Below are 26,724 nucleotides of genomic sequence, written 5' to 3'. Positions count from 1 at the left end.
TATGGCACGGCACAGCCTGGCATGACCTGGCACAGCCCGGCACAGCCACAGTCACTCCCCTCGACCCCCCGGCCTGTGACAGCCGCGCAGGAGGCAGCCGTGCCACGGCCAGAGCTCACACACGCGTGTGCACGCCCCCACCCCCATCCACACACGCACACACACGCCCCCCCCGCGTGTGAACACCCCCCTGTGCACACACACACACACACGTGTGTGTGCACACGCATCCCCACGCTACACGCCACGAGCAACCCCACCCCACGCACAAGCACCCCGACACACGTGTGCCACGACGCGTGTCCCCCCCCGCCATGTGCCGGTGTCCCGGGGGGCGCAGGGGGGACACACACACACACACACGGAGCCGTCGTACAAACCCCACACCTGTATTTGGCATTTTTCGGTGCTTGGCTGAGGGCGGGGGGGGACACGGAGATGGGGGGGGGACACACGTACAAAAGCCGTAACGAAGCTCCGGTCCGAAGCGGGTCCCTAAGGCCACGTTGGGGGGGTGGGGGGGTGGGCGTGGGTGCCCCCCCCCGCCCCGTCACAGCTCCATGGCGGTGCTGCCGGACGACGTCTTCAGCGGGACGGAGTCGAAACCATCCGGCGTCCTCTGCGGTGAGCCCCGGCGTCAGCGCGCACCCCCCGGCCCCCCCCTTGGGGTGGGCAAACTGGGGCACGGGAGCAGCCGCAAACCACCGCTGTGGCTTCTCTGGTGTCTGCTCCGGGGTTGTGCACTCCTGCCCCCCTTCACCTCCTCCCCCCCCCCCCGCCTTACCTTGGACGTGAGGGACTTAATTTTGCCAAAAAGCGACTTCTTGGTGGCAAAAACCAGGTCGTCCTCGGCGTCCTCCCCCTCCATGATGGCGCAGCTATCCGGCGCCGGCAGCTCGCTCTCCTTGGCCGCCGCGTTCATCACCAGTTTGGAGTATTTATATTCCAGCCTGGGGACAGAGAGCGGTGACATCAACCCCCCCCGCCGTGGCAATGTCCCTCCGTCCCCAAAATCCCGCTGACACCACACACTTTTGGTTCTTTTTCCAGAAGTAGGCGGCGAGGGCGGCGAGCAGGACGGCGGCGCAGGTGCCGGCGGAGATTCCCACCTTCAGCCAAAAATCCACGCTCCTGCAGCCCCTCACCTTCTGCGCCGGCAAACTCTGCCCGCCGCGGCACAGCCGGGGCTCCCGCCAGACGTAAGTGGTTCTCTGGGGTGGGGTTGGGGGGAAAGGGGGGGCTCAGTGAGGTGGGTGACCCCCTCCCCTGCCCAATCCAGCCCATCCCCGTGGTGTCCCGGTCGCACCTGGACGCCGCCGAGGCAGGCGCTGACGATGGGGCGATAGTGGCCGGCGGAGCAGCGGGGACAACCCTCGCCCGTCACCCAGAGAAAGTGGAAGGTGCAGCCGTCGCAGGTGCCCTCGGGGCATTTGCTGGAGGGTGGGGGGGTGGGGGCAGGAAGAAAAAAGATGGGGGGGGGGGCTTGGCCGGTGGTGCCAACGCAGCGTGGGGGACACGGCGCACCGGGGTCCCCAAAGCAAAGCACCCCCAGGGACACACCCCGTGCCCTGCCAGGCGGGGTGGGCAAGGAGGTGGGGGTGGCGCTTTGGGGGGGGGCTATGAGGATGTTCCCCCCAAAAGCCCCCCCCCACCCAGCACCGTCCCCCACCTACCTGGGCACAGCCAGGGTGCCGGCGCCCAGGCGCAGCGGGTCGCAGCGCAGGCGGATGGCGGTGGCCCGTCCCCCGCTGCAGGGCTGCGTCACGTCGTTGGACCTGGTGAGGGGGACGCGGGGGGGGGTCAGCGTGGGGGGGGGGGACACAGCGGGGTGTCTGTCTGTCCCCTGTCCCCCCCCGGGCCACCCACTCTCACCTGTAGAAGAAGACGATGTCAGGCAGGTCGGGGTGGCCGGGGGGAAAGTGCTCCGGAGGGGAGGTGATGCCGTCCAGCGTGGAGCCGGCGGTGACGCCTGCGGCGAGAACGGGGTGGCCCAGTGGCAACCAGGATGGCCCAGTGGCACTGGGGTGGCCCAGTGGCAACTGGGATGGCCCAGTGGCAACCGGGATGGCCTAGTGGCAACCGGGGTGGCCCAGTGGCACTGAGGTGGCCCAGTGGCAACCGGGATGGCCCAGTGGCAACCGGGATGGCCCAGTGGCACTGGGGTGGCCCAGTGGCAACCGCGATGGCCTAGTGGCAACCGGGGTGGCCCAGTGGCACTGAGGTGGCCCAGTGGCAACCAGGATGGCCCAGTGGCACTGAGGTGGTCCAGTGGCAACCGGGATGGCCCAGTGGCACTGGGGTGGCCCAGTGGCAACTGGGATGGCCTAGTGGCAACCGGGGTGGCCCAGTGGCACTGAGGTGGCCCAGTGGCAACCGGGATGGCCCAGTGGCAACCGGTATGGCCCAGTGGCACTGGGGTGGCCCAGTGGCAACCGGGATGGCCTAGTGGCAACCGGGGTGGCCCAGTGGCACTGAGGTGGCCCAGTGGCAACCAGGATGGCCCAGTGGCAACCAGGATGGCCCAGTGGCACTGAGGTGGCCCAGTGGCAACCGGGGTGGCCTAGTGGCAACCGGAGTGGCCCAGTGGCACTGGGGTGTCCCACAGGAGGGGACGGCGAGAACTGAGGGTTTGCCCCGGGTTTGGGGGGAAGGAGAAGGGGGACGCAGGAGCCACCCCCGAGTCCCGGCTCACCCACGAGGCGGTCGGCCAGGCTGACGGGCTGCGAGGACACGGCCACCTTGTAGCCCATGACGTCGGGGGGCACCAGGATGGACTGACAGACGTAGGACGTCACCACCCGGGCAGGGTCCCCCTCGCCCGCCGGCAGCCGCGCGTCCGTCACGTTGTCACTGCACGAGGCCATCTTCCTGCCCTGGCACCGGGGGGGGGGGAGCGGGCTGAGGCCGGGCGGCGGCGGCACACGCGTGTGCGCACACGTGACGGTGCACACGTATGTGTGTGCACATGTTGGTGGGCCCGTGGGTGTTTGCGTGTTTGTGCGTGTTTGCACGTCTGCGTGCACGAGCGGGCAAGTGTGTGTGTGTGTTAGTGCGTGTAATTGTGTGTGTTTGCACGACTACGTGCATGTTTGCACTAGTGTGCATGTGTGTTTGCACAAGTGTGCATGTGTTTGCATGAGTGTGTGCATGTGTGCACTCATGACCACCTGTACACCCGTGTTTGCACAACTGCGTAAGTGTGCGCATGTGCTTGCAAGGAGTGTACATGTTTGCGTGTGTGATTGCACTAGTGTGCATGTGTGTTTGCATGAGTGTGTGCATATGTGCACACACGACTGCCTGTACACCTCTGTTTGCACAACTGCATGTGTTTGCACGACTACGTGCATGTGTTTGCACATCTGCATGTGTTTCTGCATGAGTGTGTGCATGTGTGCACGTATGACCGCCTGCACACCTGTGTTTGCACAACTGCATGTCTGTGCGTGGCTACGTGCGTGTGTTTGCATGAGTGTGCAAGTATGCACGTGCATCTGCACGACCGTGTGCATATGCTCATGTGTGTTTGCACGGCTGTGCACGTGTGCATGTATGCATGTACACCTGCGTTTGCACAACTGCATGCATGAGCATGTATGTTTGTATGACTGCATGTAGTTGCGTGTGTTTGCACAACTACGTGCATGTGTTTGCACAAGTGTGCATGTGTTTGCATGAGTGTGTGCATGTGTGCACGCATGACCGCCTTACACCTGTTTGCACAACTGCATGTGTTTGCACGACTGCATGAGCGTGCGTATGAGTTTGCACAAGTGTGAATGTAATTGCACGAGTGTGCATGTGTGTTTGCACGACTATGTGTGTGTGTTCGCACAAGTGTGTGTTTGCACGTGTGCATTTGTTTATGCATGAGTGTGTGCATGTGTGCACACATGACCGCCTGTACACCTGTGTTTGCACAACTGCATGCATGCGCTTGCACGACTGCATGTGTGTGTGTGGCTATGTGCGTGTGTCTGCGTGTGCACATGTGTCTGCATGACCACGTGCATAAGTTCACGTGTGTTTGCGTGGCTGTGCATGTGTGCACGTATGACTGCTTGTACACCTGCGTTTGCACAAGTGTGTGCATGCATTTGCACGACTATGTGCATGTGTCTGCACGTGTGCATGTTTCTGCACGTGTGTGCATGTGTGCACACGTGACCGCCTCTACACCTGTGTTTGCACGACTGCATGAGCGTGCATGTGTGTTTGCACGAGTGTACATGTTTGCATGCGTGTTTGCACAAGCGCGTGTGTGTGTTTGCACGAGCGTGCGCGTGCGTTTGCATGACTACCTGCACGTGTGCACACACGCATTTGCACCACTCCCTGCATCCCTCGCACGTTTCCACGACCGGCCTTGCTTGCACGGCTGCACGCGCGCGTGCGTTTGCACTCCACGTGCCTTCACACGCGCGTGTTCACGCTACAGACACGCTACACACGCGCGTGCCCACCCCCACGCACGCCCAGCCCCGCCGCCCGCCGATGCCACGAGCTCCCCCCGGCCCCGTTGCCCACGGGCAGCGCCGCTGGCCACGCCGGCCTCACGGGGTTGCCGCTGGCCACCCCGGCCTCACCTGGTTGCCGCAGAGGCTGATGTTGAAGTGGTGGAAGTACTTGAGGCCCTTGGCGGTGAAGCTGGGCCCGCTGGCGAAGGCCGTGCCGGCGGCCAGCGCCGAGAAGTCGTAGTGCAGGATGCGGCCCGGCAGCGGCAGGGAGAAGCTGCAGTTGTTGTAGCAGAGGGAGCGGAGCTGGGGGGGGGCAGGAGGTGGCGGTCAGGGACGGCCCCGGGGCTGGTGTCACCCAACGGGGACAGGTAGTGTCACCCACTGGGGACAGCCGGGGTTAGCGCCTTGGGGACAGCGGAGAGCTGGCGTTGACCGTCAGAGACAGATGGGAGAGGGGTGTCACCCACCCAGGGTCTGATACTGTCACCCACCCAGGACGGCCGGGGGGGGCTGGTGTCACCTACCCATGATGGGGTGGGGGGCTGGTGTCACCTCCCTGGGGATGGCTGGGGGGGCTGGCATCACCCACCCAGGGCCAGATACTGTCACCCACCCTGTCACCCACTCAGGATGGCCAGGGGGGCTGGTGTCACCTCCATGGGGACAGCTGGCGTTGGCATCACCCCTCCAGAGAGTGTCACCCACCCAGGATGGCCAGGGGGGCTGGTGTCACCTCCCTGGGGACAGCTGGGGATTGGCATCACCCCTCCAGAGAGTGTCACCCACCCAGCGTGGCCAGGGGGGCTGGTGTCACCTACCCATGATGGGGTGAGGAGCTGGTGTCACCCTCCGGGGCTGGCTGGTGCCACCCAGCCGGAACATCTTGGCGGGGCAGGGCTGGTGTCACCCCTCTGGGCCCCACAGCACCCCCCATTTGGGACAGCTGGCGGCGGGGGGGGGGCACTGACATCCCCCCGCCACCCCATTCACCCCCACCCCCGGGGGGGAACACGCGGGGACAGGCACCTGGTTGCTGTGTGTGCCGGGGCCGCAGGGGTGGCAGGTGGGGGTCCCGTCGGAGGGGTGACCCCGCAGGTAGGTGCCGGGCGGGCAGGGCCGGCAGGCGCCGCGGTCCACGGCGTTCCCGGGGGGACACGGGGCGCAGGCTCCGGCCGGCTCGGGGGCGCAGCGCCGGCAGAAGGACGCCACCCCTCCCAGCACGTTGGTGACGTTGACAGAGTAGAGCTTGGCCACGTCGTTGGTGTATCGCCGGCCCTGGCACCGAGAGCACCCGTCACCCGTGTCCCCCCAGCACCCTCCCCACGGCGTGGGGGGGGGTCACCCCCCCCGTCCCTCACCGCCTCGTGGTAGGGGGTGCGCTGGAAGGCCCAGGTGAAGCTCATGGTGGCATTTTTCTCCACGATGTAGGTGTAGGATTGCTTCCCCCTGGGGCCCGTCCACGTCTCCACCGGGGTGTTGGTGCGGGAGTTGATGCCCTGGGGGGGATACAGGGATGGTGGGATCCCCCCCCCGATTTTTTTTTCCCCCCCCCCAAATCTTCCCCCCATGTCCCCTCCACTCACCACCATGAAGTAGAGCTCGCAGCTGACACTGCAGACCGTCTCGAAGACGAAGGTGATCCTGGCCACCTCCTTGCTCTCTGCATCCTCCAGCACCGGGCTCGGAGGGCTGGGGACAGCGTGGGGACAGCGTGGGGATGCTGCCAGGCTCTGCCCCACGGTGCTGTGTCCCCCCTCCCCGTTTCTGGGGACACCCCGGCGCTGGTCCCCACCTCACCTGAAGCCAGGGACCACCAGCGTGAGGATCATGAAGTCGTTATCGGAGGCTCCCGCCGCCGTGTAGATGTAGTCCCCGGCCACCTCCCAGCCTGCAAGGACACGGTGACAGCTCAGCGGGGTCCCCAGCCGCCCCCGCGGGAGGGGACAGCGAGGGGACAGCGTCCTGGCGCTACCTGCCATCCCCTTGTACTCGAAGTTGATGCCGCTGAGGACGGTGGTCTCCATGTTGGGGGGCAACACGTTCCACCACTTGTACTCCAACCCCAGCGCCGGCTCGGTGCCCGCCGGGCAGCTGAGGCAGCCTGGGGACAGGAGGGGACAACCCTGCACTGGGGTGGCACCCACCTCCCCCTCACCTTTCCCAGCAGCTCCACGCACCCTGGTCACCCCCTGGGGACAATGACGGGGACATCCTTACCGGAGCCGTTGGAGTAGGAGCCGTAGGGACAGGGCTGGCAGGTGCTGCCGTTGCCTTTGGCAAAGCCGGGGTTGCAGGGGGGGCACCTGGTTTTCACCCCGGACGGGGGCAGCTTGGCCGCCTGCGGAAGCTCCTCGCTGCAGATTTTTGGCTCTGCCCACTTGAACATCAGCTGGGTCTGCCCGGGCGGGAGCAGGGAGGGGGCTGAGCTGGCACAGCGGGGGGACACGGGGACAGCAGGTGCCAGCCCCCTGATATCCCCCCCCCCGCCCTGCCCCGGGCCGTACCTCCCCGCTGGCGTCGCAGGCGGTGTGGGTGTAGAAGTAATCCTTGTCGGTGCAGGGCGGCCGCGGTTTGCAGGACGCTGAGCCGGGCTCTGCCGACCGCAGGGGAGATGGTGGCTGAGCCAGCCCGGCGAGGGGACCTTACCGCTGTCCCCACGGGTGCCACCATGTCACCAGCGGGATGCCCCCCCCTAAGGGATGACGGGTCCTCCCTGCCCCTCGCATCACCTCTCCCTTCCCCAGGGGCATCCCTGCAGGGTAGAGATCGGGGTGGGGGACCAAGGGGACCCAGCTGCCACCTCTGGGTGAGGGGACAGGGGAGGGGACGCAGTGGCCACCTCTCACCGGCGTAGGTGGCGGGCTCGCAGGGCTGGCAGGCGGTGGCTCCTTTGCTGGAGAAGGTGTCGGTGGGGCAGAGCTGGCAGGCGGAGGAGCCGGCGGCGGGCGCGTAGGTGCCCGGTTTGCAGGGGAAGCACTCGGAGGTATAAGCCACCCCTGGCAGCGGGAGGGTGCTCAGGGTGCGGGAGCTGTGGGGGGCGGGGTCAGTGGGACCCCCCCCCACCCTGCACCCACCTACCTGTGATGCCGATGTTCCTCACCAGCACCGGTTTGGGGACCTTGGACCACACGGAGAAAGCCGTGGTCCGCCAGTACAGCACGTTGTTGCCGCGGCTCAGCTCGACCTGGAAAAGGGGTTGGGGGGTGCTGGGGGGGGGCGGGTGGGGGTGGCAGGGTCGGGTGGTCCCGCTGCTGGGGAGGGGGTACCCCTGGGTGGGGGGCTGAGGCACTAACCCCTGGCTGCCATCACCCACTGCATCCTCATGGAGCATCTTCCTCCCAGGGGAGGGACAAGGGACCCTGGGGGGGTTGCACTGAGAGACACCCCCCCCCCCCCGCGTCACCCCCAGCCCCCCCACTCACGCTGTGAAACTCCCAGCCCTTCTCCGTCGTCCGCATCCAGCGCGACTCCTCCACCGTGGGCTGGCACTGGTCGTTCTGCACCTGTGGGGCTGGCATGAGGACGCGGACCCCCTCCATGTCCCCAGAGACCCCCCACCATGTCCTCAGGGACCCCCACCCTCCACCCTTGCACCCCTCCGGCCCCCCGTCACCTACAAAGAACTCGAAGACGATGCTGCTGTCGGGGTAGATGTACTCGAAGGAGACGGTGCCCGACTGCTTGAGGTTGACGGCGTACATGAGGGTGGCCGTGCACTCGTCCGTGTTGGAGGCCACGTAGTCCCCCAGCGGCACCCACGTCGACCTGGGGCGGGTGACACAGACCGTGGGCTCTGTCACTGGTCCGAACCTCACCGCAGCCAGGATGGGGACAACGGGGACGGCTGTGACGGTCCCCAGGTGTGGGGTGGAGCAGGGAGGGAGGTGTTGGACACGGGCGCTTGGGGACAGCACGGGGCGGGGGGACAAATGATGGAGAGCTGAGTGCTGGGGACAGCCCAGGGGACATGTCACTGTGCGGTGGCCGGACACTTATCCCTAAGGGACCCTTCCGCCCCCCTACCCCGGTGAGAGGCGGGTGGGCTGCGGGGAGGAGGAGGGGGGATCCTCCTGCGCCGGAGCTGCACCGGGGACGGCGGCTGAATAATTAAAGTGCTGCTGGAAGTAGGTTACATTTGCAAATTGCATAAATGCTGCGGCACGGGGCAGCTCGGCGGCCACCGGCACAACCGGCTGGGGGGGGCGGTGCTCGGTGGCCACCGGTGCAACGGGCTGGTGGGGGGAGCTCGGAGGCCACCGGTGCTGATCAAAGGGCCAGGGTGGAAAATAAAGGTGCTGGCTCGTGGCGCAAAGGTGTGGGGACACCCATGGGTGCTCCTTCTCCAAGGAGGGTTGGTGTGGGTGTCCCATGAGGTCTTGTCACTGCGGGTGGGGGCGATGCTGCTGGGGTACCCCCCCCATAGCACCCCGCCAGCATCGCCTCGCAGGGAAGGGTGGCAGAGGGAGCGTGGGGGACGGGGTGTCGGGGGGACAGGGTGCTCTCGATGCACAGAGGTGTCGCAGCACCCATCCTGCTCACGGCTGCACCGGCCGCCATGCCCATCCCTGCCACGCCGGGGTGGCCGAGTCCCCGAGCATCCTCCCGGGGCTCCATCCCCCCCCCCCGCCGTTAACGCGGAGGAGCCGTGCCGGCGGCAGGACGACTCACGCCGTGCAGTTCTCCACCGCGTCGCCGAAACCGTCGTCGACCTCCAGGTTGGTGGCCACGTTGGCGAAGCCGTGGGGCACCTCGTCCCACTCGTCGAAGCGGACGCCGGTGCCCAGCGAGTAGGTGCCCTCGGCACAGGGCTTGCACGCCTGCGCCTTCATGTCCAGGAACTCGCCCGCCTTGCAGGAGAAAGCTGCAACAAGGGGGGGTCAGGGTGGTCACCCCCCTGCTCCCCCCCGGTGCTGCTTCAGCCTCATCATCTTCAGCTCCGCTTCTCGGAGCGCTCCCTGCTAGTGGAGGTATCGGCTGGCTCGGGGATCCCCCCGATTTATGATTTTTGGCAACTCGGCAGCACTTCCCGACCCCCAGCGCGCACCAGGCAGGATGCGCCCCTCCGCCGAAGCGCGCTGCAGAGCCGCGGCACCCCTCAAGGCTTGGGGGAGTGGGGGTGTGGGGGGGTTTTTCCATCCCCCTCATCGCATCCCGGCCGTCCCCGTGACGAGCTGCCAGCGCTAACGAGCGCTTATTGCTGCCGCGCAGACAAGTCCCGCCGCCGCCTTTGAAGGCGCCGCGCTGCGACGGAGCTGATGAAAAGCCGCGCTTCGTCTCGCCGCTCCTCTCCCCCTGCTTCACCCTCATTTCCCACCCGCCCCTCCCCCCCCGATCCCCCCAACCTTACAGCACTCGGTGCCCTTGACGGGGTCCGGCAGGCCGGTGCAGAGCCCTGGCGTGTGTGGCACGGCCACCCTCCAGCGCGAGCCCGTGCTGTCACACGCCGTGTACTCATAGTGATACTCAGACTGGAAGAGAAAACACACAGGGAGAGCTGCGGCCCCGAGACCCCCATAGTGCCCCCCCCCCACCCCCCAGGTGTGTGCCCGGCCACCTTTTGCATTGGTGGTTTTGTTTTAAGGTGTTGCCCAGTCCCCTGGCTCGGCCCAGCCTGGGACTGGCCTGTGCAAGGGGAGAGGATGCTCGGGGTGGGGGGTGCTTGGGGTGGGGGGGTGCTCTGGGCAGGGGGATGCTCAGGGTGGGGGGAGCTCAGGGTGGGGGGGATGCTCAGCCCAGGGTAATGCTCAGGGTGGGGGGGGTGCTCAGGGTGGGGGGGTGCTCTGGGCAGGGGGATGATCAGGATGGGGGGAGCTCAGGGTGGGGGGATGCTGAGAGTGGGGGGATGCTGAGGGTGGGGGGATGCTGAGGGTGGGGGATGCTGAGGGTGGGGGGATGCTCAGGGTGGGGGGATGCTGAGGGTGGGGGGATGCTCAGGGTGGGGGGATGCTCAGGGTGGGGGGGATGCTCAGGGTGGGGGGGATGCCTGGCTGGGGGGGATGCTGAGGGTGTGGCTTCAGGTACGATGACCCCCCCACCCCAGGACATCCCCCCCATAAGATGCCAAACCCCAGGGAGAGCCGTGGGGCCACCCAGGCCACACGCACGTACCCAGGATGTCCCTGACCCCTGACCCACGGGATGAGACAGCCCCGGCGCAGCGTGGGCACCCGGCACTGCCGCCCCCTCCCCGGGGTGGGGGGCCAAAACCCCAACCCCCCTCCAAGCACCAGCAAGCCGCTGGCACCGTCCCCGGCACAGCACCGTTTGTTTTGGCGTGGCCCCGGCGCGGCGGCACGTGTTGCTCATTAAACAGGTTCCTTGGCGCAACCCGGATGCTCCGGGACACCCACCCTGCCGTGGGCACCCCTCGGCAGTGCCGCCGGCTGGGTGCTGGAGCAGGGTGCAGCCGGGAGGGAAGGAGAAAGGAGAACGGGGCACCGTGACCCCCCCTCCCCGTGCCGCCGGCTGCCTCCAAGCCGGGACTGGCTCAAGGACGGCGAGGAGGCGACGCCGGGGGCAGGCGAAGCCCAGCCGGGGTGGGGAATCTCCCGGGCAGGGCGAAGGCCGGGTCTGGTTGCTCCGGCGTGGTGGGGGGACTTGGGGGGGGGGGGGGGTGAGGGAGCGATGCCACAGCCCCCCCCACCCCGCTGCCTCCACTGCAGCATCTCTGGGGTGTCAGAGCTGGGCGCCGTGGCTTCGTGCTCCCGACAGACGCCGGAGCGTGGCAGGTTGGCGAGAAAACAAAGCTTTGATGTTCCCGTCAGCTGGAAACGGCGGCGATGGGGGGGAAAGGGGGGGACGGAGGGGGGCGAAGGCTCTGCCTGCAGCACCCCCTGCCCGCAAACAGGCAGCACCGAGCCCCCCCCAGCCCCGGGACGGGGACATAGAGGGGGGTGTCCCCCACCACAGCCGGGGTGGGGGTACTCACGGGGTCACCCCGGCTCTCAGCAGCCCCGAGCCCCCCAACATCGCTCTCGCTCTGGAGGGATTCCCTTGGGAAAAAGGTGGGTTTTTCCCTCTTCCCAAACTTTCCCCGCCCCTGGCACGGAGCTGAGCGGCTGGAACGAGCGATATTAATCACTGTCCTTTGTGAAAGCTTTGAAATTGTTTTAAAATCTAAATAAATCGACCTGATTCAGCCCCAGGGTGGCTCCGCAGCAGGAACAGGGACCCTGGGCTGTCACCGCCACCCTGCTCCAGCCAGGGGAGGGAGAGGGTCTGTCCCCAACGGGGGGGGGGACAGGGACGGGGACAGGGGACGTAACCTCCGTGGGAGCGATCCCTCCCGGGGACAGGTGCCAGCCGCAGTCTATTGTTTCCAGCTCCGGGCCACAGAACACACACACAAAAAAAAAAAAAAAAAAAAAAAAAAAAAAAAAAAAAATTGGATCACAGCACAAAAAAAATTACTGGCCCAGATGAAAAGCGGCCGCAGGTTAGGGAGAGCTGGGGGGTGGGGGGGGCGCAGGGGGGGCAGGCGAGGACCCCACCGAGGGAAATTTGGAGGGAATTTGGAAGCTGGGTGGGGGGTCACCCCAGCACCGCTGTCCCCGAGCCGGCCGGGTCCCGGCGAGCGGCAGAGCCCCCCGGTTTCTCCTCGCAGGACACTTTGTCCCCATGTGCCAGGCTGGGAATGGCACGTGGCCGATGGGGGGGGGGGGGGGTGGGGGGTGTGTGTGTGTGGGGGTGTGTGTGTGTGTGTGTGTGTGTGTCCGTGTGTGTGTGTCCCCCACCCCGGCTCTGTTGTCACCACCCCCAGCAGCGCTGGCGCCCGGGGAGGGTTTGGGGACATCCCAACGTGTCGCTGGGGTCAGCAGCTGACCCGGACATGGGGACACAGACATGGGGCTGGGGGTGGCCCCGGGGACCCCCGGGATGGCTCCGGTCGGGGAAAGGGGTGTCCCCGAGGGGCCCCCCAGCAGCAAAGCCACCTCCCCCGATACTCCCCATCCCTACAGGGGACCCCAGGAGCCCCCCCCTTTGCAGGCGGCACAGCCCGGTCCCTACGTTCCCTGTAGGTGACGGACCCCAGGGGACCCTCCTCCAGGTGGCACTGGAAGCCCCGGGGGGGCAAAGACCCCCCAGGGGACCGGCCAGCCCCCCCTCGCTATAGGGACACCCCCCCATCCCGGTCCTCCCTATCCCAGCCCCGGCGCCGCAGCCCCCGTGCTACGGGGATGGGTTTCATCTACCGGGGGGCACCGGTTGCCGGTTCCCCACCCCATTCCCTCCCCCACCCCCCCCCCCCCCTCCCGCCTCATCCGTCGGTTCCGGTACCGGTACCTCCTTGCAGACGTGCAGCCGCTCCCCGGTACGGCCCGGTGACAGGGCGGTCGCCAGCCACAGCGTCAGCAACACCCACCGGGCCGCGGTGCCGGTACCGGCCATGGCGCAGCGGCGGCGGCAACGATCGGCCCCGCGCCGGGTACCGGCCCCGCGGCCCCGCCCCCGCCAACGGCCCGGCCCCGCGCGCGCACCTGCCGCCACCTGCCCCCGCCCCCGGCACCGGGCGCGTTATCCCGGGCACGGCACCCCCGGGGACAACACCGGGCACCACCGCCCCCCCCCCCCCACACACACCGGGGCACCGCACCCCCCGCTCCGGTAACGGCCCCTCCTCCCGGAACCCCCCCCCCCGTCTCGGCCAGCCCGAGCAACGGTGCCCGGGGCGGCGGGGGGGGGAAGTGTCACGGCTCCCCCCGCGCCCTGAAGCCGCCCCCCGCCACGCTCACGGGTGTGGGTGGGTGTCCCCCTGTCCCGCGGTGTCCCCGTGTCCCGTGGGTGGGTGTGTCGTCACCCCCCCCCCGGCAAGGAGTCGGTGCACCGGGGGCGGGGAGATGCCGGGGATTTGGAGGGGGGGGGGGGACACACACATGGCTGCGTGTTCTGGGCATGGGGGACACTGGGGATGTGGGGACATGAGGGACACAGGATATGGGGACAAGGGGACACAGGGACAGAAGTGACATGGGGGTCACAGCTCTACCCATGGTGGCACAGGGATGCTGGCATGTACCCGTGGGGATGGGGGACACTGGGGACACGGCTCCATCTGTGGTGGCAGAGGGACACCAGCACATACCAGGGGGACAGGGGACATGGCCATGACATGGGGCTATGCCTGTGGCCATCACTGCACGGGGACACGGTGGCGTGGGGAGGTGGCCGCGCCCCAGAGACCCCACAGGACTCTGCTGAGCTGGTGTGTCCCCCCCCCGGAGTGTCCCCACAGCGCGGCCACCAACTGCGGCCGCTCCTGGCCAAGAGAACGGTGGCTTCTGGGGGTGGTGGCGGCACCGTGGCTGTCCCCTGGTCCCCACCAGCTGCCAATGAGCCACCGAGTGCAGCCGAGGTGTCACCCGTGGGTGTCCCGGGGTGGGGGCCCCGCTGCAAACCGCCTCCTGCCAGGCCCGAGCACCCCGACGGCGCTCACACGCCTCGCACGGGCCCACACAAACCTCACACGTCGTCACACGGAGCTCACGGGGCCCTCGCCCACCGGGGGAGCCCCGCGTGCGGCCCACGCGTGTGGCACGGCGCTCCTCGGGCCTCGCGAAGCACACGCGTGTCACACGAGGCCGCACGCGTGTCGCACGAGGCCGCACGCGTGTCGCACGGGTGACCGGGGCCCGGCGCGGGCCGCGGGGCTCGGCGGCGGGTCAGAATCGCAGGGCGCTCAGCGGCCGCGGCCTCGCCTATCTGATCGACTCATCCCGCCCGCCGCCGGCCGCCGCACACCGCCCGCGGGCTTCGCGGCGCCATTTTTCTCACCTCGGCCCGGCCCGGCCCGGCCGATCGAATAAGATCAACGTGTAGGGGAAAGGGGGGGGGCTGGCGCGCCCACGCACACCCGCCTCGCGCGCCCACGCACACCCGCACGCACACGGACACGCACACGGCCTTGCACGCCCCTCGCACGCGCCTCACGCCCGCACCACCCACCCGCCCGCGCCGCCGCCGCCCCCTGCCCGCCCGCCCGCGCTCCGCGCCGCCATTTTATAGCGCTGCCGCGCGGGGGACGACGGGAAGGGGCGGGGCGGGACACGGCGGGCGGCAGCGGCCCCTGGCGGCGGGAGGGCGGGGCCACGGGGACGGACACACGGACGGACACACGGACAGACACACACAGGTACACACGGACAGATACACACGGACAGACACACACGGACACACACGTGTACGGACACACACACGGACACACACATGTGTATGGACACACACGTGTACAGACACACGGACACATGGACAGATACACATGGACAGACACACACCTACAGATACACAGATACACAGACACACACGTGCACACACATACACATGGACAGATACACACGGACAGACACACGGACAGACACCTACAGGTACACATGGACAGATACACACGGATGGACACACGGACACGGACAGATACACACGGACACACATGTGTACTGACACCTACAGATACACACGGACACACACACAGACACATACACAGACACACACGGACACACACACGGACACACGTACACGGACACACACACGGACACACACGTGTACAGACATCTACAGATACACATGTACAGACACACACGGACACACACGTGTATGGACACACACATGTGTACGGACACACGGACACATGGACAGATACACATGGACAGACACACAGACAGACACCTACAGGTACACACGGACGGACACACGGACACGGACAGATACACACGGACACACATGTACGGACACCTACAGATACACATGTACAGATACACACGGACACACACGTGTACAGACACACATGTGTACAGACACACACGTGTACAGACACACGGACACATGGACAGATACACATGTACAGATACACATGGACAGACACACACCTACAGATACACACACAGACACATGGACAGACACAGACACATACACACACGGACAGATACACACGGACACACACATACAGATACACACCCAGATACACACATGTACACACATACAGATACACACCTACAGATACACACACATACACACGTACACAGACATACATGTACACACACATACACGTACAGATACGCATGTACACACCTACAGATACACACCTACACACGTACAGATACACATGTAGACACACACACATACAGATACACCCCCACGTAGACACACCCACGTTCACACGTAGATATACATGTCCACACAGATACACACACGTGCAGATATACACGTACACACATACCCACATGCACCCATGCACAGATATACACACGCACACGCAGACACACCCCCGTACAGACATACACATGTACACACGTACAGATATACACCCCCGTGTACACACTCCCATACACACATGTGCACACACATGATAAATACCCACATACACATACATACACACATACACATTATAGACATGTACACACCCACGTACATATACACACACACCTACACACCCACACACACATATATACACGCATACACCCCATGTATGCACATATACACACGTACACACCCACATACACCCCCGTACACACATATACACACATACACACTCACATACACACACGTACACACCCCGTACACATATACACACACATATATACACACATACACACTCACATACACACACGTGTACACCCCGTACACATATATACACACAGACACACTCACATACACACACATGTACACCCCATACACATACATACACACATACACACACACATACACACACGTGTGCATGCCCCCACACACACTTGTGCCCCGGGAGCGAGTGTGTGTGTTTACCCTGCGCGCTCACGCTGTGCACGTGTGTCCCACAGCCTCGCTTTGCACACTTGCCCCCCTCTCCGGGTGTGCACAGGCAGGCGTGTGAGCGTGCCCAGCCTCACACGCGTGTGCACACAGCGCACCTCAGCCTTACACCAGCACCCCCAGGCAGGCGTGCGCGGCCTCGCACCCCCCCCCCCCCCCCGCCCCTCCCCGCAGAGGCGGGTGCTGTGCACACCTTGCACACTCACCCCGGGTGTGCACCGCCCCTGCGCCCCTCACTGACCCGCTGAACCATGGTCGGCCCCGTGGGGCGGGAGGAGCCGGCCCTGGAGCCCCCCACCCCATGGAACCCCCCAGCTCATGGCACCCCCCAGCCCACGGCAGCCCCCACCCCTTGGAATGCCCCACCCCACGGCAGCCCCTCACCCCACGGGAACCCCCCAGCCCACGGCACCCCCTCACCCCACAGCACCCCCTACTCCACAGCACCCCCCACCCCACAGCACCCCCCACCCCATGGAACCCCCAACCCCACAGGAACCCCCCAGCCCACGGCACCCCCGCACCCCACGGCAGCCCCCCCCACTACAGAACCCCCCCCCCTCACCCCCCAGAACCCCTTAACCCCCAGAACTCCCCGACACCATGGAACCCCCCCATGCCACGGAGCCCCTCACCCCCAGCAGCCCCCCCAGGAAGGGAGCCATCGCTGCCCACAGGGGCACCCCCACTTTATTTGCACATCGCGGTCCAGCGTTCGCAAACCGGGGGGGGGGGGGGGCTGTACAAACCCCACAGCTACAGTGGGGAGGAGACCCCCGCCGAGGCACCCCAGGGGAGCAGGGAAATCCCACTGGTGAGGGGGGAGCCCTGCTTGGCCCCCCCCAGTCCCCGCAGCGGGGGGGCCACAGTCCCGGCAGGGCACGAGATGGATTTTCCCTCTCGCCCCCCCGGGAATTCCCTTTCCAACCGCTTCAAGGCTGCCCGGCCCCGCCGAGGGGGACGAGGCGGGTTTAAACCGGGTTTAAGCCGGGTTCAAGCCGGGTTTAAGCCGGGTGCCGGGCCATGGCGGCTCCTCGGGGGGGGGGCCAGGCCGGCGGCGGGGCGGACGACGTCGGTACCGGGGTCTCTGGTCGTGGGGTCCCCGCGGGGTCACTTCACCACCAGGACGTAGAACGCCATGAGGACGCAGGACACGGCCACGGCCACGTGCAGGCGGGTGCCGATGACGGCAGCTGCGGGGTCAGGGGGTGAGGCGGGGCAGGGGGGGGCGACACCCCCGGGGGTGTCCCCGTCCCGGAGCCCGAGGTTCCCCCCGACTCACCCTTGTAGAAGACGCCCCAGACGCCGCGTTTCTCGGAGAGCAGCCAGGCCTTGAGGCGCGGCACCTTCCGCAGGTACGCGCAGGTGCAGACCAGGAGCAGCCCGAACACCAGCAGCCCGTCCAGCGAGTACACTGCGGGGAGCTCAGTGGGGCACCCCGGGGGGACCCCGGCCCCCCGGCTGCCCCCCAGCAGGCCCTCGGCGTCCCAGCTCCTCACCCAAGGGGGACCCAGACCCCCCAGTTCCCCCCCCACCTCTGCAAAGGGACACAGACCCCCCAGTTTCCCACACTAAGGGGACCCCACCCTCCGAGCTCCCCCCCAAGGGGGACCCAGACCCTCCCAGCTGCCCCCCAACTCTGCCCCCTCCCAAAAGAGGGACCCAGGCCCCCCAGCTGCCCCCCAACAGAACCCAGGCCCCTCAGCTCCATCCCCCCCAAAAAGGGGGACTCAGGCCCCTCAGCTCTGCCCCCACAAAGGACTCCCACCTCTGAGCTCCCCCCCAAGGGGGACCCAGACCCCCCAGTTCCCCCCCCACCTCTGCAAAGGGACACAGACCCCCCAGTTTCCCACACTAAGGGGACCCCAGCCTCTGAGCTCCCCCCCAAGGGGGACCCAGACCCCCCAGCTTCCCCCCAACTCTGCCCCCTCCCAGAAGAGGGACCCAGGCCCCCCAGCTGCCCCCAACAGAACCCAGGCCCCTCAGCTCCATGCCCCCCAAAAGGGGGACTCAGACCCCTCAGCTCTGCCCCCACAAAGGACTCCAACCTCTGAGCTCCCCCCCAAGGGGGACCCAGGCCCCCCAGCTGCCCCCCAACAGAGCCCAGGCCTCCCAGCTCCGCACTCCCCCCATAAAAAGGGGGACTCAGGCCCCTCAGCTTCGCCCCCCCAAAGAACTCCAACCTCCGAGCTCCCCCCCAAGGGGGACCCAGACCCCCCCAGTTCCCCCCCCCACCTCTGCAAAGGGACACAGACCCCCCAGTTTCCCACACTAAGGGGACCCCACCCTCCGAGCTCCCCCCCAAGGGGGACCCAGACCCTCCCAGCTGCCCAGCAACAGAATCCAGGCCCCCCAACTCCGCCTCCCAAGGGGAACCAAGACCTCCGAGCTACCCCCCACCCAAGGGGGACCCAGGCTCCCCAGCTGCCCCCCAAAAGGATCCCGGCCTCTCAGCTCCCTCCTCCTACAAGAACGACCCAAACCTCTCAGTTCTTCCCCCCTGCCCCCAAAGGGACCCAGACCCCCCAGCTGCCCCCCAACAGAACCCAGGCCCCTCAGCTCCATCCCCCCAAAAGGGGGACTCAGACCCCTCAGCTCTGCCCCCACAAAGGACTCCAACCTCCGAGGTCCCCCAGTAAGGGGGATCCAGACCCCCCAGTTCCCCCCCCACCTCTGAAAAGGGACACAGACCCCCCAGTTTCCCACACTAAGGGGACCCCAGCCTCTGAGCTCCCCCCCAAGGGGGACCCAGACCCCCCAGCTGCCCCCCAACTCTGCCCCCTCCCAAAAGAGGGACCCAGGCCCCCCAGCTGCCCCCCAACAGAACCCAGGCCCCTCAGCTCCATGCCCCCCAAAAGGGGGACTCAGGCCCCTCAGCTCCGCCCCCCCAAAGAACTCCAACCTCTGAGCTCCCCCCCAAGGGGGACCCAGACCCCCCAGTTTCCCCCACTAAGGGGACCCCAGCCTCCGAGCCCCCCCCCCCAGGGGTACCCAGACCTCCCAGCTGTCCCCCAAAGGAACCCCAGCCCCCCAACTCCGCCCCCCAAGAAGAACCAAGACCTCCGAGCTACCCCCCCCCCCCAAGTGGCCCCCAGGCCCCCCAGCTGCCCCACCAACGGGACCCCTCAGCTCCCCCCCCCCAAAAGGGGGACTCAGGCCCCTCAGCTCTGCCCCACCAAGGCCTCCGAGTTACCCTCCACCCAAGGAGGGCCCAATCCCCCCCCAGCTCCCCCCTCAACGGGACCCAGGGCCCCCCATTCCCCCCCCCATGTGGAACGGAGCCCTCCCCCCTCCCCCCCCAAGTGACTGGTCACCCCCTCCTCGCCCCGGGAGACCGTGAAGTGTCCAAGCAGCCGTGTCCCCCCGCCCCGTGGCTCCCCGGTGTGTCCCCGGGGGGCTGGGCCGGGCCTCCCCTCACCGTTGGTCATGGCGGCGGCGGGGCCCCCCCCGGTGCTCCCGGGCGCGGCGGCGCTGCGCATGCGCGGGGCCGCCCCCCCACCCGGCCAACGCGACACCGGAAGCCGCAGGCGCGGCCAGTCGCGTGCCGATGGCGCCAGGCGCGATCAGCCGAACGCCGAGCCAGGCGGGGACATCGCTCCGGCCCTGCGGAACAGGCGGCCTCAATCGAGCGCCTATTGGCAGAGCGGGGGAGGGCGGGGGGGGCGCAATACCAGTATCGCCCAGTATTCGCCCCAGCGCGCCCGAGCGCCCCTAACGCCCAGTACGCCCAAAAACTACCAGTGTGCTCGCCCCTCTGCACCCAGTCCCCACCCCAGTTCCCCAGTCCTCCCAGTAACCCCTGAGTGCAGCCAGTGCCCATCCCGCTCCCCAGTCACTCCCAGTCCTCCCAGCAAAACCAGTCCCCAGCCCAGCTCTTCCAGTAACTGCCAGTCCCCCAGTAATCCAGGCTCACCGGTAACCCCCAGTGCCCACAGTATCCCAGTCCGTCCAGTAGCTCCATGTCCCACCCAGTCCCCATCCCAGTCCCCCCATAAGCCACCTCCTAAATGACCCACAGTGCACCCAGTAACTCCCAGCACCCCCCCTTCATCCCCAGTGCACCCAGTCCCCAACCCAGTATCCCAAATAACCCCCAGCAACCCCCATAATCCAGCGAGACCGGTGCCCCCAACAGACCCCAGTGCCCCCAGTGAGACCAGTGCCCCCAGCAGACCCCAGTGCCTCCAGCAGACCCCAGTGCCCCCAGTAGACCCCAGTGCCCCCAGTGGGCCCAGTGCCTCCAGCAGACCCCAGTGCCCCCAGTACACCCCAGTGCCCCCAACAGACCCCAGTGCCCCCAGCAGACCCCAGTGCCCCCAGTACACCCCAGTGCCCCCAACAGACCCCAGTGCCCCCAGTACACCCCAGTGCCCTCAGTGAGCCCAGTGCCTCCAGCAGACGCCAATGTGCCCAGCAGATCCCAGTGCCCCCAGTGAGCCCAGTGCCCCCAACAGACCCCAGTGCCCCCAGTAGACCCCAGTGCCCCCAGTGGGCCCAGTGCCCCCAGCAGACCCCAGTGCCTCCAGCAGACCCCAGTGCTCCCAGTACACCCCAGTGCCCCCAACAGACCCCAGTGCCCCCAGTACACCCCAGTGCCCCCAGTGAGCCCAGTGCCCCCAACAGACTCCAGTGCCCCCAGTAGACCCCAGTGCCCCCAGTGGGCCCAGTGCCCCCAGCAGACCCCAGTGCCCCCAGCAGACCCCAGTGTGCCCAGTGGGACCAGTGTCCCCAGTAGCAGCAGCAGGTGTGGTGCCGCCAGCCCTGCACAGGACACGTGTCACCGTCCCCTCAGCCCCGTCAGGGCTAATCCCGGGGCTTAATGGCTTTTGCTGATAGGAGTGGGGCCACCGCCCACCGTCACGGTCACGGGTGGAGCACACGGGGGGATCCGCCGGGCTCGGTGAAGCCAGCACCCGGCCCGCGTTTCCTGCGTCCCCAGGCCCCCAGGGCGCGGGGACAAGGACCACCAGCATCGGGGACATGGGGCTGCTGCAGAGCAAGAGGGTGAGTGGTGGCAGCTGACTGGGATGCCCAGGGGACAGGAACACCCCCGAGCCCTGGGCTGGGCCCCCCATCTCCCGCGCTGGGGGTGGGAGGGGACAACAGAGGCCACCCCGAGACACATCCCCAGGGCAAATGTCTGGCTGTCCCCCCCCTGCTACCCCTGGCATTAAGCCTGGGGACCCCTTGCCATCCTTAGGTTCCAGAGTTAACGTGGAGAATGTCCATTCTCCTCTCCCTCCCTTGCAGCCACCCACCACAGCCAGCCCTGAGCTCCCAAGGGGGACCAACACCGGGGGGTGACTCAGTCCCCAGGGGTGACAGCCATGGAGGGACGGAGGAAGTTCAGCCCCACAGAACCCATGGCTGTGCCCCCTCCTGCGCCAGGGGGATGGGGGTGACGAACACGGACCTGGTGGTGTCCCCAGCCGTGTGTCCAGCCCGGGGAGGACCCGCAGCCAGGGACCTGCTGAGTGTCCCTCTCTGACCCCACCCTTTGCCTTTGCCAGGGTGACAACAAAGCCCCGAGGAGCCGCGCGGTGCCGGGTGGGTGCTGCCGGGGCTGGGGCACGGGGCCGGGGCTGTGGGGACTGGGGGAACGGGGACCCTGTGGGCCATGGGGACCCCAGGGGTGATGGGCACCCAATGGGTGGTGGGGACCCCAAGGGATAATGAGGACCCAAAGGGGTGATGGGGACGCTGAGGGATGGTGGGAGAACATGGGGTGGCCTGGGGACAGGGACACTTGGACACAGGGATCGTGGAGGGTGCCATGTGCTGAGGGACAGTGTGTGGGGACCCCGGGCTGTGACACCCCGAGACCCCCAGGCTGGAGGATGTGGGGGCTGGTGTCCAGGATCTCACCCTGCGCTGGCATGTGGTTTTGGGTGAGGGACCCAGGCAGGGTCACCCCACCCCCTGGTGACCCTGTCCCAGGTTGTCCCATCCCTCATGGTGACCCCACACCCCAATGACCGTGTCCCCAGTGACCCTCTCCCACTGGTGACCAGAGCCCTCCTGGTGACCCATCCCCTGGTGACCCCATCCCCTGGTGACCCATCCCCTGGTGACCCCCACCACCCCTCCAGAGGGTGACAAGAGCAATGTCCTCTCCCCGGACGTGGCCACCGATGGCCACGAGGGCCTCATCCAGCCCAGGAAGGTGCCAAACCCGATGCGGGAGTCTCGGAGCCACCGGGAGCTGCACCGGGAGCTGCTCTTCAGCCACAGCAGGTGAGTGGGGATGGGACCCGGGGCGTGGGGATGGGATGGTCCCCAGCTGGGTGGCCAGGTGGAGGTGGCCCTGTTGAAGTCTGTCTGTCCGTCCCCGCAGGGGGATCCTGCCCCGGCACAGGGCCGAGCTCCCGCGGGTGCTGGAGAGCCGGCGGCTGAGGCAGCTGAGGGAGGAGCTGCGGGCACCCCCCTCCGACCTGGAGCAGCAGCTGAGGAAACGCCACCAGAGGCTTGAGGAGGTCTGTGCCATCCCTCTGTCCCCTGTCTGTCTGTCCCAGCCCTCCATCCCTATGTCCAGCCCAGCCCTCCTGCCTTCACTTCACCATCCATCCATCCTCCATCCATCCTCCATCCATCCACCCACCCATCCATCCTCCATCCTCCATCCATCCATCCATCCATCCTCCATCCACCCATCCATCCTCCATCCATCCATCCATCGTCCATCCATCCACCCATCCATCCTCCATCCACCCATCCATCCTCCATCCATCCATCCATCCATCCATCCTCCATCCATCCATCCATCCATCCATCCATCCATCCTCCATCCATCCATCCTCCATCCATCCTCCATCCATCCATCCATCCTCCATCCTCCATCCATCCATCCATCCATCCTCCATCCATCCTCCATCCATCCACCCATCCATCCTCCATCCATCCATCCTCCATCCATCCTCCATCCATCCTCCATCCATCCATCCATCCTCCATCCTCCATCCATCCATCCATCCATCCATCCATCCATCCATCCTCCATCCATCCATCCATCCATCCTCCATCCATCCTCCATCCATCCACCCATCCATCCTCCATCCATCCATCCATCCATCCTCCATCTATCCTCCATCCATCCATCCTCCATCCTCCATCCATCCATCCTCCATCCATCCATCCATCCATCCATCCATCCATCCTCCATCCTCCATCCATCCATCCATCCATCCATCCTCCATCCTCCATCCATCCATCCATCCATCCATCCTCCATCCATCCATCCTCCATCCATCCATCCATCCATCCTCCATCCACCCACCCACCCACCCATCCATTCACCCACCCACCCATCCATCCATCCATCCATCCTCCATCCACCCACCCAACCCCCCTTCAGCCCCATCCATTCCTCATTGCCCCACAGATCTGGGGGTGGCCACGGGAGGCCACACCATGGGGACAGTTGGGAGAGGCCAGGTCATGAGGACAGTTGGGTGGTGGAATGGCCAGGGGATGCTGGACCTGGGGGGTGGCCGAGGGAGGGACGATTCAAGGGTGGTCAGGCCATGGGGACGGGTGATGGAGCCTGGGCTGATGGGACACCCAGGTCAGGAGATGGCCGGGTCATGGGGACAGCTGAGGGGACCCAGACCGGGACCCACCACACCCCTCCCGGGCCCCACCTGCCACAGCACGAGCGGGAGGCGGCGGCACGGCCGGATCCGGACCCTCGCCCCGAGTTCCTGCTGGTGCGGGACAGCCTGAGGAAGATGAAGCTGGCGGAGCCGGGCGCCCGGCAGACGTGAGCAGGAGCCGGGGGGGGGGGGGCTGCTCCCCCAGGACCCTCACGGCAGCACAGCGGGCTCCCCCCGTCCCCGGCACATCCCGGCGCTGGGAACGGCGCCCGGCGCTGTCATTCTGGGAGAGCTCGTGGTCGGGGACAGCCGCGGGTACCCGCGTCCCCAGAGCCGTGAGAACCAACGTGCCAAGGCCTGGAATGAGCTGGCAGAGCCAGGGCAGCGCCGGGGGCGGCGCGGGCACGTGGCGGGCAACGGTCTCACCCCAACCTGCACCTGCTCGGCTCTCTCTGAAAAAAAAAACCACCAAGAAAATAAAAGTTTTCATCTGGTTTTCTTGATGCAAATGTGCCAGGGACAGGGACAGGGATGGGGACAGCGATGGGGTGGCATTGGCTTGGGCTGACTGTGCGGTGGGGACGGAGGGCGGACGCGGTGGGGGCGTTGCGGGGTGGGTTGGTGGCCAGTGGCTCGGGTCAGTGGTGGCCCCACCAGCCCAGGTGCAGGTTGGTGTCCACCCAAGGCCTTTAGCCATGACTTCGTGGCGTGGAGCCTTCTTCCACCCCCCAGTCTTCCTCTCCCCCCTCCTTTTTTGGGGGTTTCTTTCTTTTTTTTTTTTCTGTTTCCAAAATTAGACACGCTTTACCTCCTGCCCCTTCCACCCCGCAGCCCTTGCCCCGTTGGAAAGGAAGTGCGAGGTGCTGTTTTTGAGCAGATCTCAGATCAACAACCCAACCGCTGGGTGCGGCGAGCACCGCCCCGGGCACCGGGGAGGGCACCCGGCCACCGCCATGGCTCCCGAGGAGCTCGCTGGCTCGGCCGACTACGATTACCCACTGGTGACCAACGGGACAGGGAACCGGGAGGTCTCCTCCAGGTGGGAGGTCTTCTTCACCACTGTCTTCATCCCCATCCTCTACTCCTTCATCTTCCTCCTCGGCCTCGTGGGGAATCTCTTTGTCATTGTGCGGATGGGCAAGAAGAGCGGGGGCAAGAGGATGGTGGACACCTTTGTGCTGAACCTGGCGGTGGCCGATGTCATCTTCGTCTGCACCCTGCCCTTCTGGGTGGTGGCGGGGGCGCGGGGGAACCGCTGGTCGCTGGGCGAAGGGCTCTGCAAGGTGAGCAGCTACGCCATCGCCGTCAACCGCTGCTCCAGCATCCTCTTCCTCACCGCCCTCAGCGTGGAGCGCTACCTGGTCATCAGGAAGGTGCTGGACACCAAGATGGTGGGTTCCCGGAGGCACATCCACGTCACCTGCGGCATCATCTGGACCGTGTCCCTCCTCCTGGGTGCCCCGTCCCTGGTGTACCGCCGGCTGGATGGGGACGACTGCTGGGATGAGGATGGAGAGGACTTCAGCCTGGCCATGGTCTTCCTCACCTTCCTCCTGCCCTTGGGGGTCATCTCCTTCTGCTACTGCTCCATCTACTGCCGGCTCCAGCGGCACGTCCGGCTGGGCAGGGGTGTCCGGCGTTCCCACCGCGCCATCGTCACCATCGTGGCAGCCTTCCTCTGCTCCTGGTTGCCCCTCAACGCCTGCAAGGTTCTGCTCTTCTTCCTCGCCAAGGGGACGCTGGTCCTGTCCCAGGGGCAGGAGGTGGCCCTGAGGTGGGTGGTGGCCGGCAGCACCTGCCTGGCCTTCGTTAACAGCTGCGTCAACCCCCTCGTCTACGCCCTGATGGACGGACGCTGCCGTCCCCGATGTCCCTTCGGTCCCTGCGCAACGGGGACGGGTCCCGCCGTGGCCGCCCCCTCCTCCACCACTGACTCCAGCCTCTTCGGTGGCCGGATCTGGACCAAGACCCCCCCCCGGCCCCCGGCGCAGGAGCGGGACTGAGCTCCGGCCAGCACCGGGGGTGAGTCCCCCCCTCTCCTCCTCCTCCTCGTCCCCGGGTGCCACCGCTGTCCCCGCTGTCCCACCCGGTCCCCAGCCGTAACCCGGGTCCAACCCGTCCCGGTGCGATTCCCGAGGGAGCTGCTGCCCCGTGCCCTGCCCGCAGCCCCGGCAGGATCCGGCCCCCAGGATACCCCCCTTGCCACCATCCCCCCCCCCCACTTTGAGATGCTCTTCAGAAGCACCGACCTGGTTTTAATTGCAATTTAATCCCATTTAATACAAATTTACCCTTATCACTAACGATATATTTTAGCCTTCGAGCTTTCTTTACCACCTGTCGGGGGGCTCGGGGGGGGCTCGGTGCCAGCAGCTCTGCCCGGCGCGGGGACACACTGAGAAAAAAAACCCCCTTTTTTTCCCCAAATCAGCCCTTTTTCTCCAAATCCACCCTTTTCCAGCACTGCCAGGGGTTCTTCCCTCCCCTCCTTGTTCCGTTGGGCAAGGGGTGGCCGCAGCAAAGGTGGGGGTGGCCCCCCCCAAAATCATGGAGGGGCTCAGGGACTCGGGAAGCTGTGGGTGGAGGGGGGGGGGTTGGGGAGTTTGTGGAGGTGCAGGGCACCGCTGCTGCCTGCATTCCTGCCTGCAGCTGCCTGGGCTGGCTTTGCTGTCTGCACGCTTGCTGCTCCTCTCCTGCCTGCACCCTGCCTGCACCCTTGGCCTGTGCCTGACCTGTTTGCAGCTTTTCCTGCCTGCCCCCTGCCTGCCCCCTCACCTGCGCCCTGCCCGCACCTCTCCTGCCTGCATCTCACCTGCCTGTACCTCTGCTGTCTGCACGCTTGCTGCTCCTCTCCTGCCTGCACCCCTCGCCTGTACCTCTCCTGCCTGCACCCTGCC

At 66.3% G+C, this 26,724-nt stretch overlaps 4 protein-coding genes and 1 non-coding gene across 7 annotated transcripts; 2 read left to right on the top strand and 3 right to left on the bottom strand.

Annotated features, from left to right (window-relative positions):
* Positions 1 to 373: 373 nt before the first annotated feature.
* Positions 374 to 14,102, bottom strand: ELAPOR1 (endosome-lysosome associated apoptosis and autophagy regulator 1). Of its 3 annotated transcripts, none has more exons than XM_074850228.1 (22): positions 13,916 to 14,102; positions 9,805 to 9,925; positions 9,126 to 9,318; positions 8,075 to 8,222; positions 7,880 to 7,960; positions 7,536 to 7,641; positions 7,304 to 7,453; positions 6,962 to 7,050; positions 6,675 to 6,852; positions 6,430 to 6,558; positions 6,255 to 6,345; positions 6,041 to 6,146; positions 5,816 to 5,953; positions 5,484 to 5,732; positions 4,587 to 4,760; positions 2,693 to 2,873; positions 1,873 to 1,969; positions 1,674 to 1,775; positions 1,307 to 1,433; positions 1,033 to 1,211; positions 785 to 950; positions 374 to 619 (listed from the first exon to the last, which is right to left on the bottom strand). In XM_074850228.1, the coding sequence occupies exons 3-22, from the start codon at positions 9,284 to 9,286 to the stop codon at positions 551 to 553; spliced, it is 2,721 nt and encodes a 906-aa protein (XP_074706329.1). In that variant the 5' UTR covers positions 9,287 to 9,318; positions 9,805 to 9,925; positions 13,916 to 14,102; the 3' UTR covers positions 374 to 550. The 3 variants fall into 3 exon arrangements, with proteins under 3 accessions (XP_074706329.1, XP_074706327.1, XP_074706328.1); XM_074850226.1 differs by lacking the exon at positions 13,916 to 14,102 and adding an exon at positions 12,741 to 12,909; XM_074850227.1 differs by lacking the exons at positions 374 to 619; positions 13,916 to 14,102 and adding an exon at positions 12,741 to 12,910 and having other exon boundaries at positions 807 to 950; positions 1,146 to 1,211.
* A 10-nt stretch (positions 14,103 to 14,112) lies between these two features.
* LOC141934840 (small Cajal body-specific RNA 2) lies at positions 14,113 to 14,382 on the bottom strand. Its single transcript, XR_012626434.1, has one exon.
* A 2,524-nt stretch (positions 14,383 to 16,906) lies between these two features.
* On the bottom strand, positions 16,907 to 19,747 carry TMEM167B (transmembrane protein 167B). Its single transcript, XM_074850164.1, has 3 exons — positions 19,657 to 19,747; positions 17,521 to 17,652; positions 16,907 to 17,431 (listed from the first exon to the last, which is right to left on the bottom strand). The coding sequence occupies exons 1-3, from the start codon at positions 19,715 to 19,717 to the stop codon at positions 17,349 to 17,351; spliced, it is 276 nt and encodes a 91-aa protein (XP_074706265.1). The 5' UTR covers positions 19,718 to 19,747; the 3' UTR covers positions 16,907 to 17,348.
* Positions 19,748 to 21,124: 1,377 nt separating this feature from the next.
* Positions 21,125 to 24,294, top strand: LOC141934629 (protein FAM107B-like). The gene is made up of 5 exons (XM_074850253.1): positions 21,125 to 21,242; positions 21,749 to 21,785; positions 22,328 to 22,472; positions 22,573 to 22,711; positions 23,885 to 24,294. Exons 1-5 carry the CDS (start codon positions 21,219 to 21,221, stop codon positions 23,996 to 23,998), a joined length of 459 nt encoding a protein of 152 aa, XP_074706354.1. The 5' UTR covers positions 21,125 to 21,218; the 3' UTR covers positions 23,999 to 24,294.
* A 59-nt stretch (positions 24,295 to 24,353) lies between these two features.
* Positions 24,354 to 25,830, top strand: GPR25 (G protein-coupled receptor 25). Its single transcript, XM_074850252.1, has one exon. The coding sequence runs from the start codon at positions 24,781 to 24,783 to the stop codon at positions 25,828 to 25,830; it is 1,050 nt and encodes a 349-aa protein (XP_074706353.1). The 5' UTR covers positions 24,354 to 24,780.
* The last annotated feature ends 894 nt before the right edge of the window (positions 25,831 to 26,724 follow it).

Source organism: Strix aluco, chromosome 25 (assembly GCF_031877795.1).
Source record: "Strix aluco isolate bStrAlu1 chromosome 25, bStrAlu1.hap1, whole genome shotgun sequence".
NCBI classification, from domain to species: Eukaryota; Metazoa; Chordata; class Aves; order Strigiformes; family Strigidae; genus Strix; species Strix aluco.
The sequence above is the reverse complement of the archived record's forward strand: the minus strand, read 5'-3'. Positions and strand labels throughout refer to the sequence as shown.

Bases quoted from the DNA above. Each gene is read 5' to 3' on its own strand.
- ELAPOR1 (XM_074850226.1), bottom strand. From the start codon at position 12,845: ATGGCCGGTACCGGCACCGCGGCCCGGTGGGTGTTGCTGACGCTGTGG. The intron at 5,954-6,040 runs GTGAGTGGAGGG...TATCCCCCCCAG, and splicing joins GCGAGCTCTACTTCATGGTG to GGCATCAACTCCCGCACCAA. The intron at 2,874-4,586 runs GTGAGGCCGGGG...CCCCGGTGCCAG, and splicing joins TCAGCCTCTGCGGCAACCAG to GGCAGGAAGATGGCCTCGTG.
- TMEM167B (XM_074850164.1), bottom strand. From the start codon at position 19,717: ATGCGCAGCGCCGCCGCGCCCGGGAGCACCGGGGGGGGCCCCGCCGCC. The intron at 17,653-19,656 runs GTGAGGGGAGGC...AGCTCCCCGCAG, and splicing joins CGCCGCCGCCATGACCAACG to TGTACTCGCTGGACGGGCTG. The intron at 17,432-17,520 runs GTGAGTCGGGGG...CTGACCCCGCAG, and splicing joins CTGGGGCGTCTTCTACAAGG to CTGCCGTCATCGGCACCCGC.
- LOC141934629 (XM_074850253.1), top strand. From the start codon at position 21,219: ATGGGGCTGCTGCAGAGCAAGAGG. The intron at 21,786-22,327 runs GTGGGTGCTGCC...CCACCCCTCCAG, and splicing joins GAGGAGCCGCGCGGTGCCGG to AGGGTGACAAGAGCAATGTC. The intron at 22,473-22,572 runs GTGAGTGGGGAT...CCGTCCCCGCAG, and splicing joins CTGCTCTTCAGCCACAGCAG to GGGGATCCTGCCCCGGCACA.
- GPR25 (XM_074850252.1), top strand. From the start codon at position 24,781: ATGGCTCCCGAGGAGCTCGCTGGCTCGGCCGACTACGATTACCCACTG.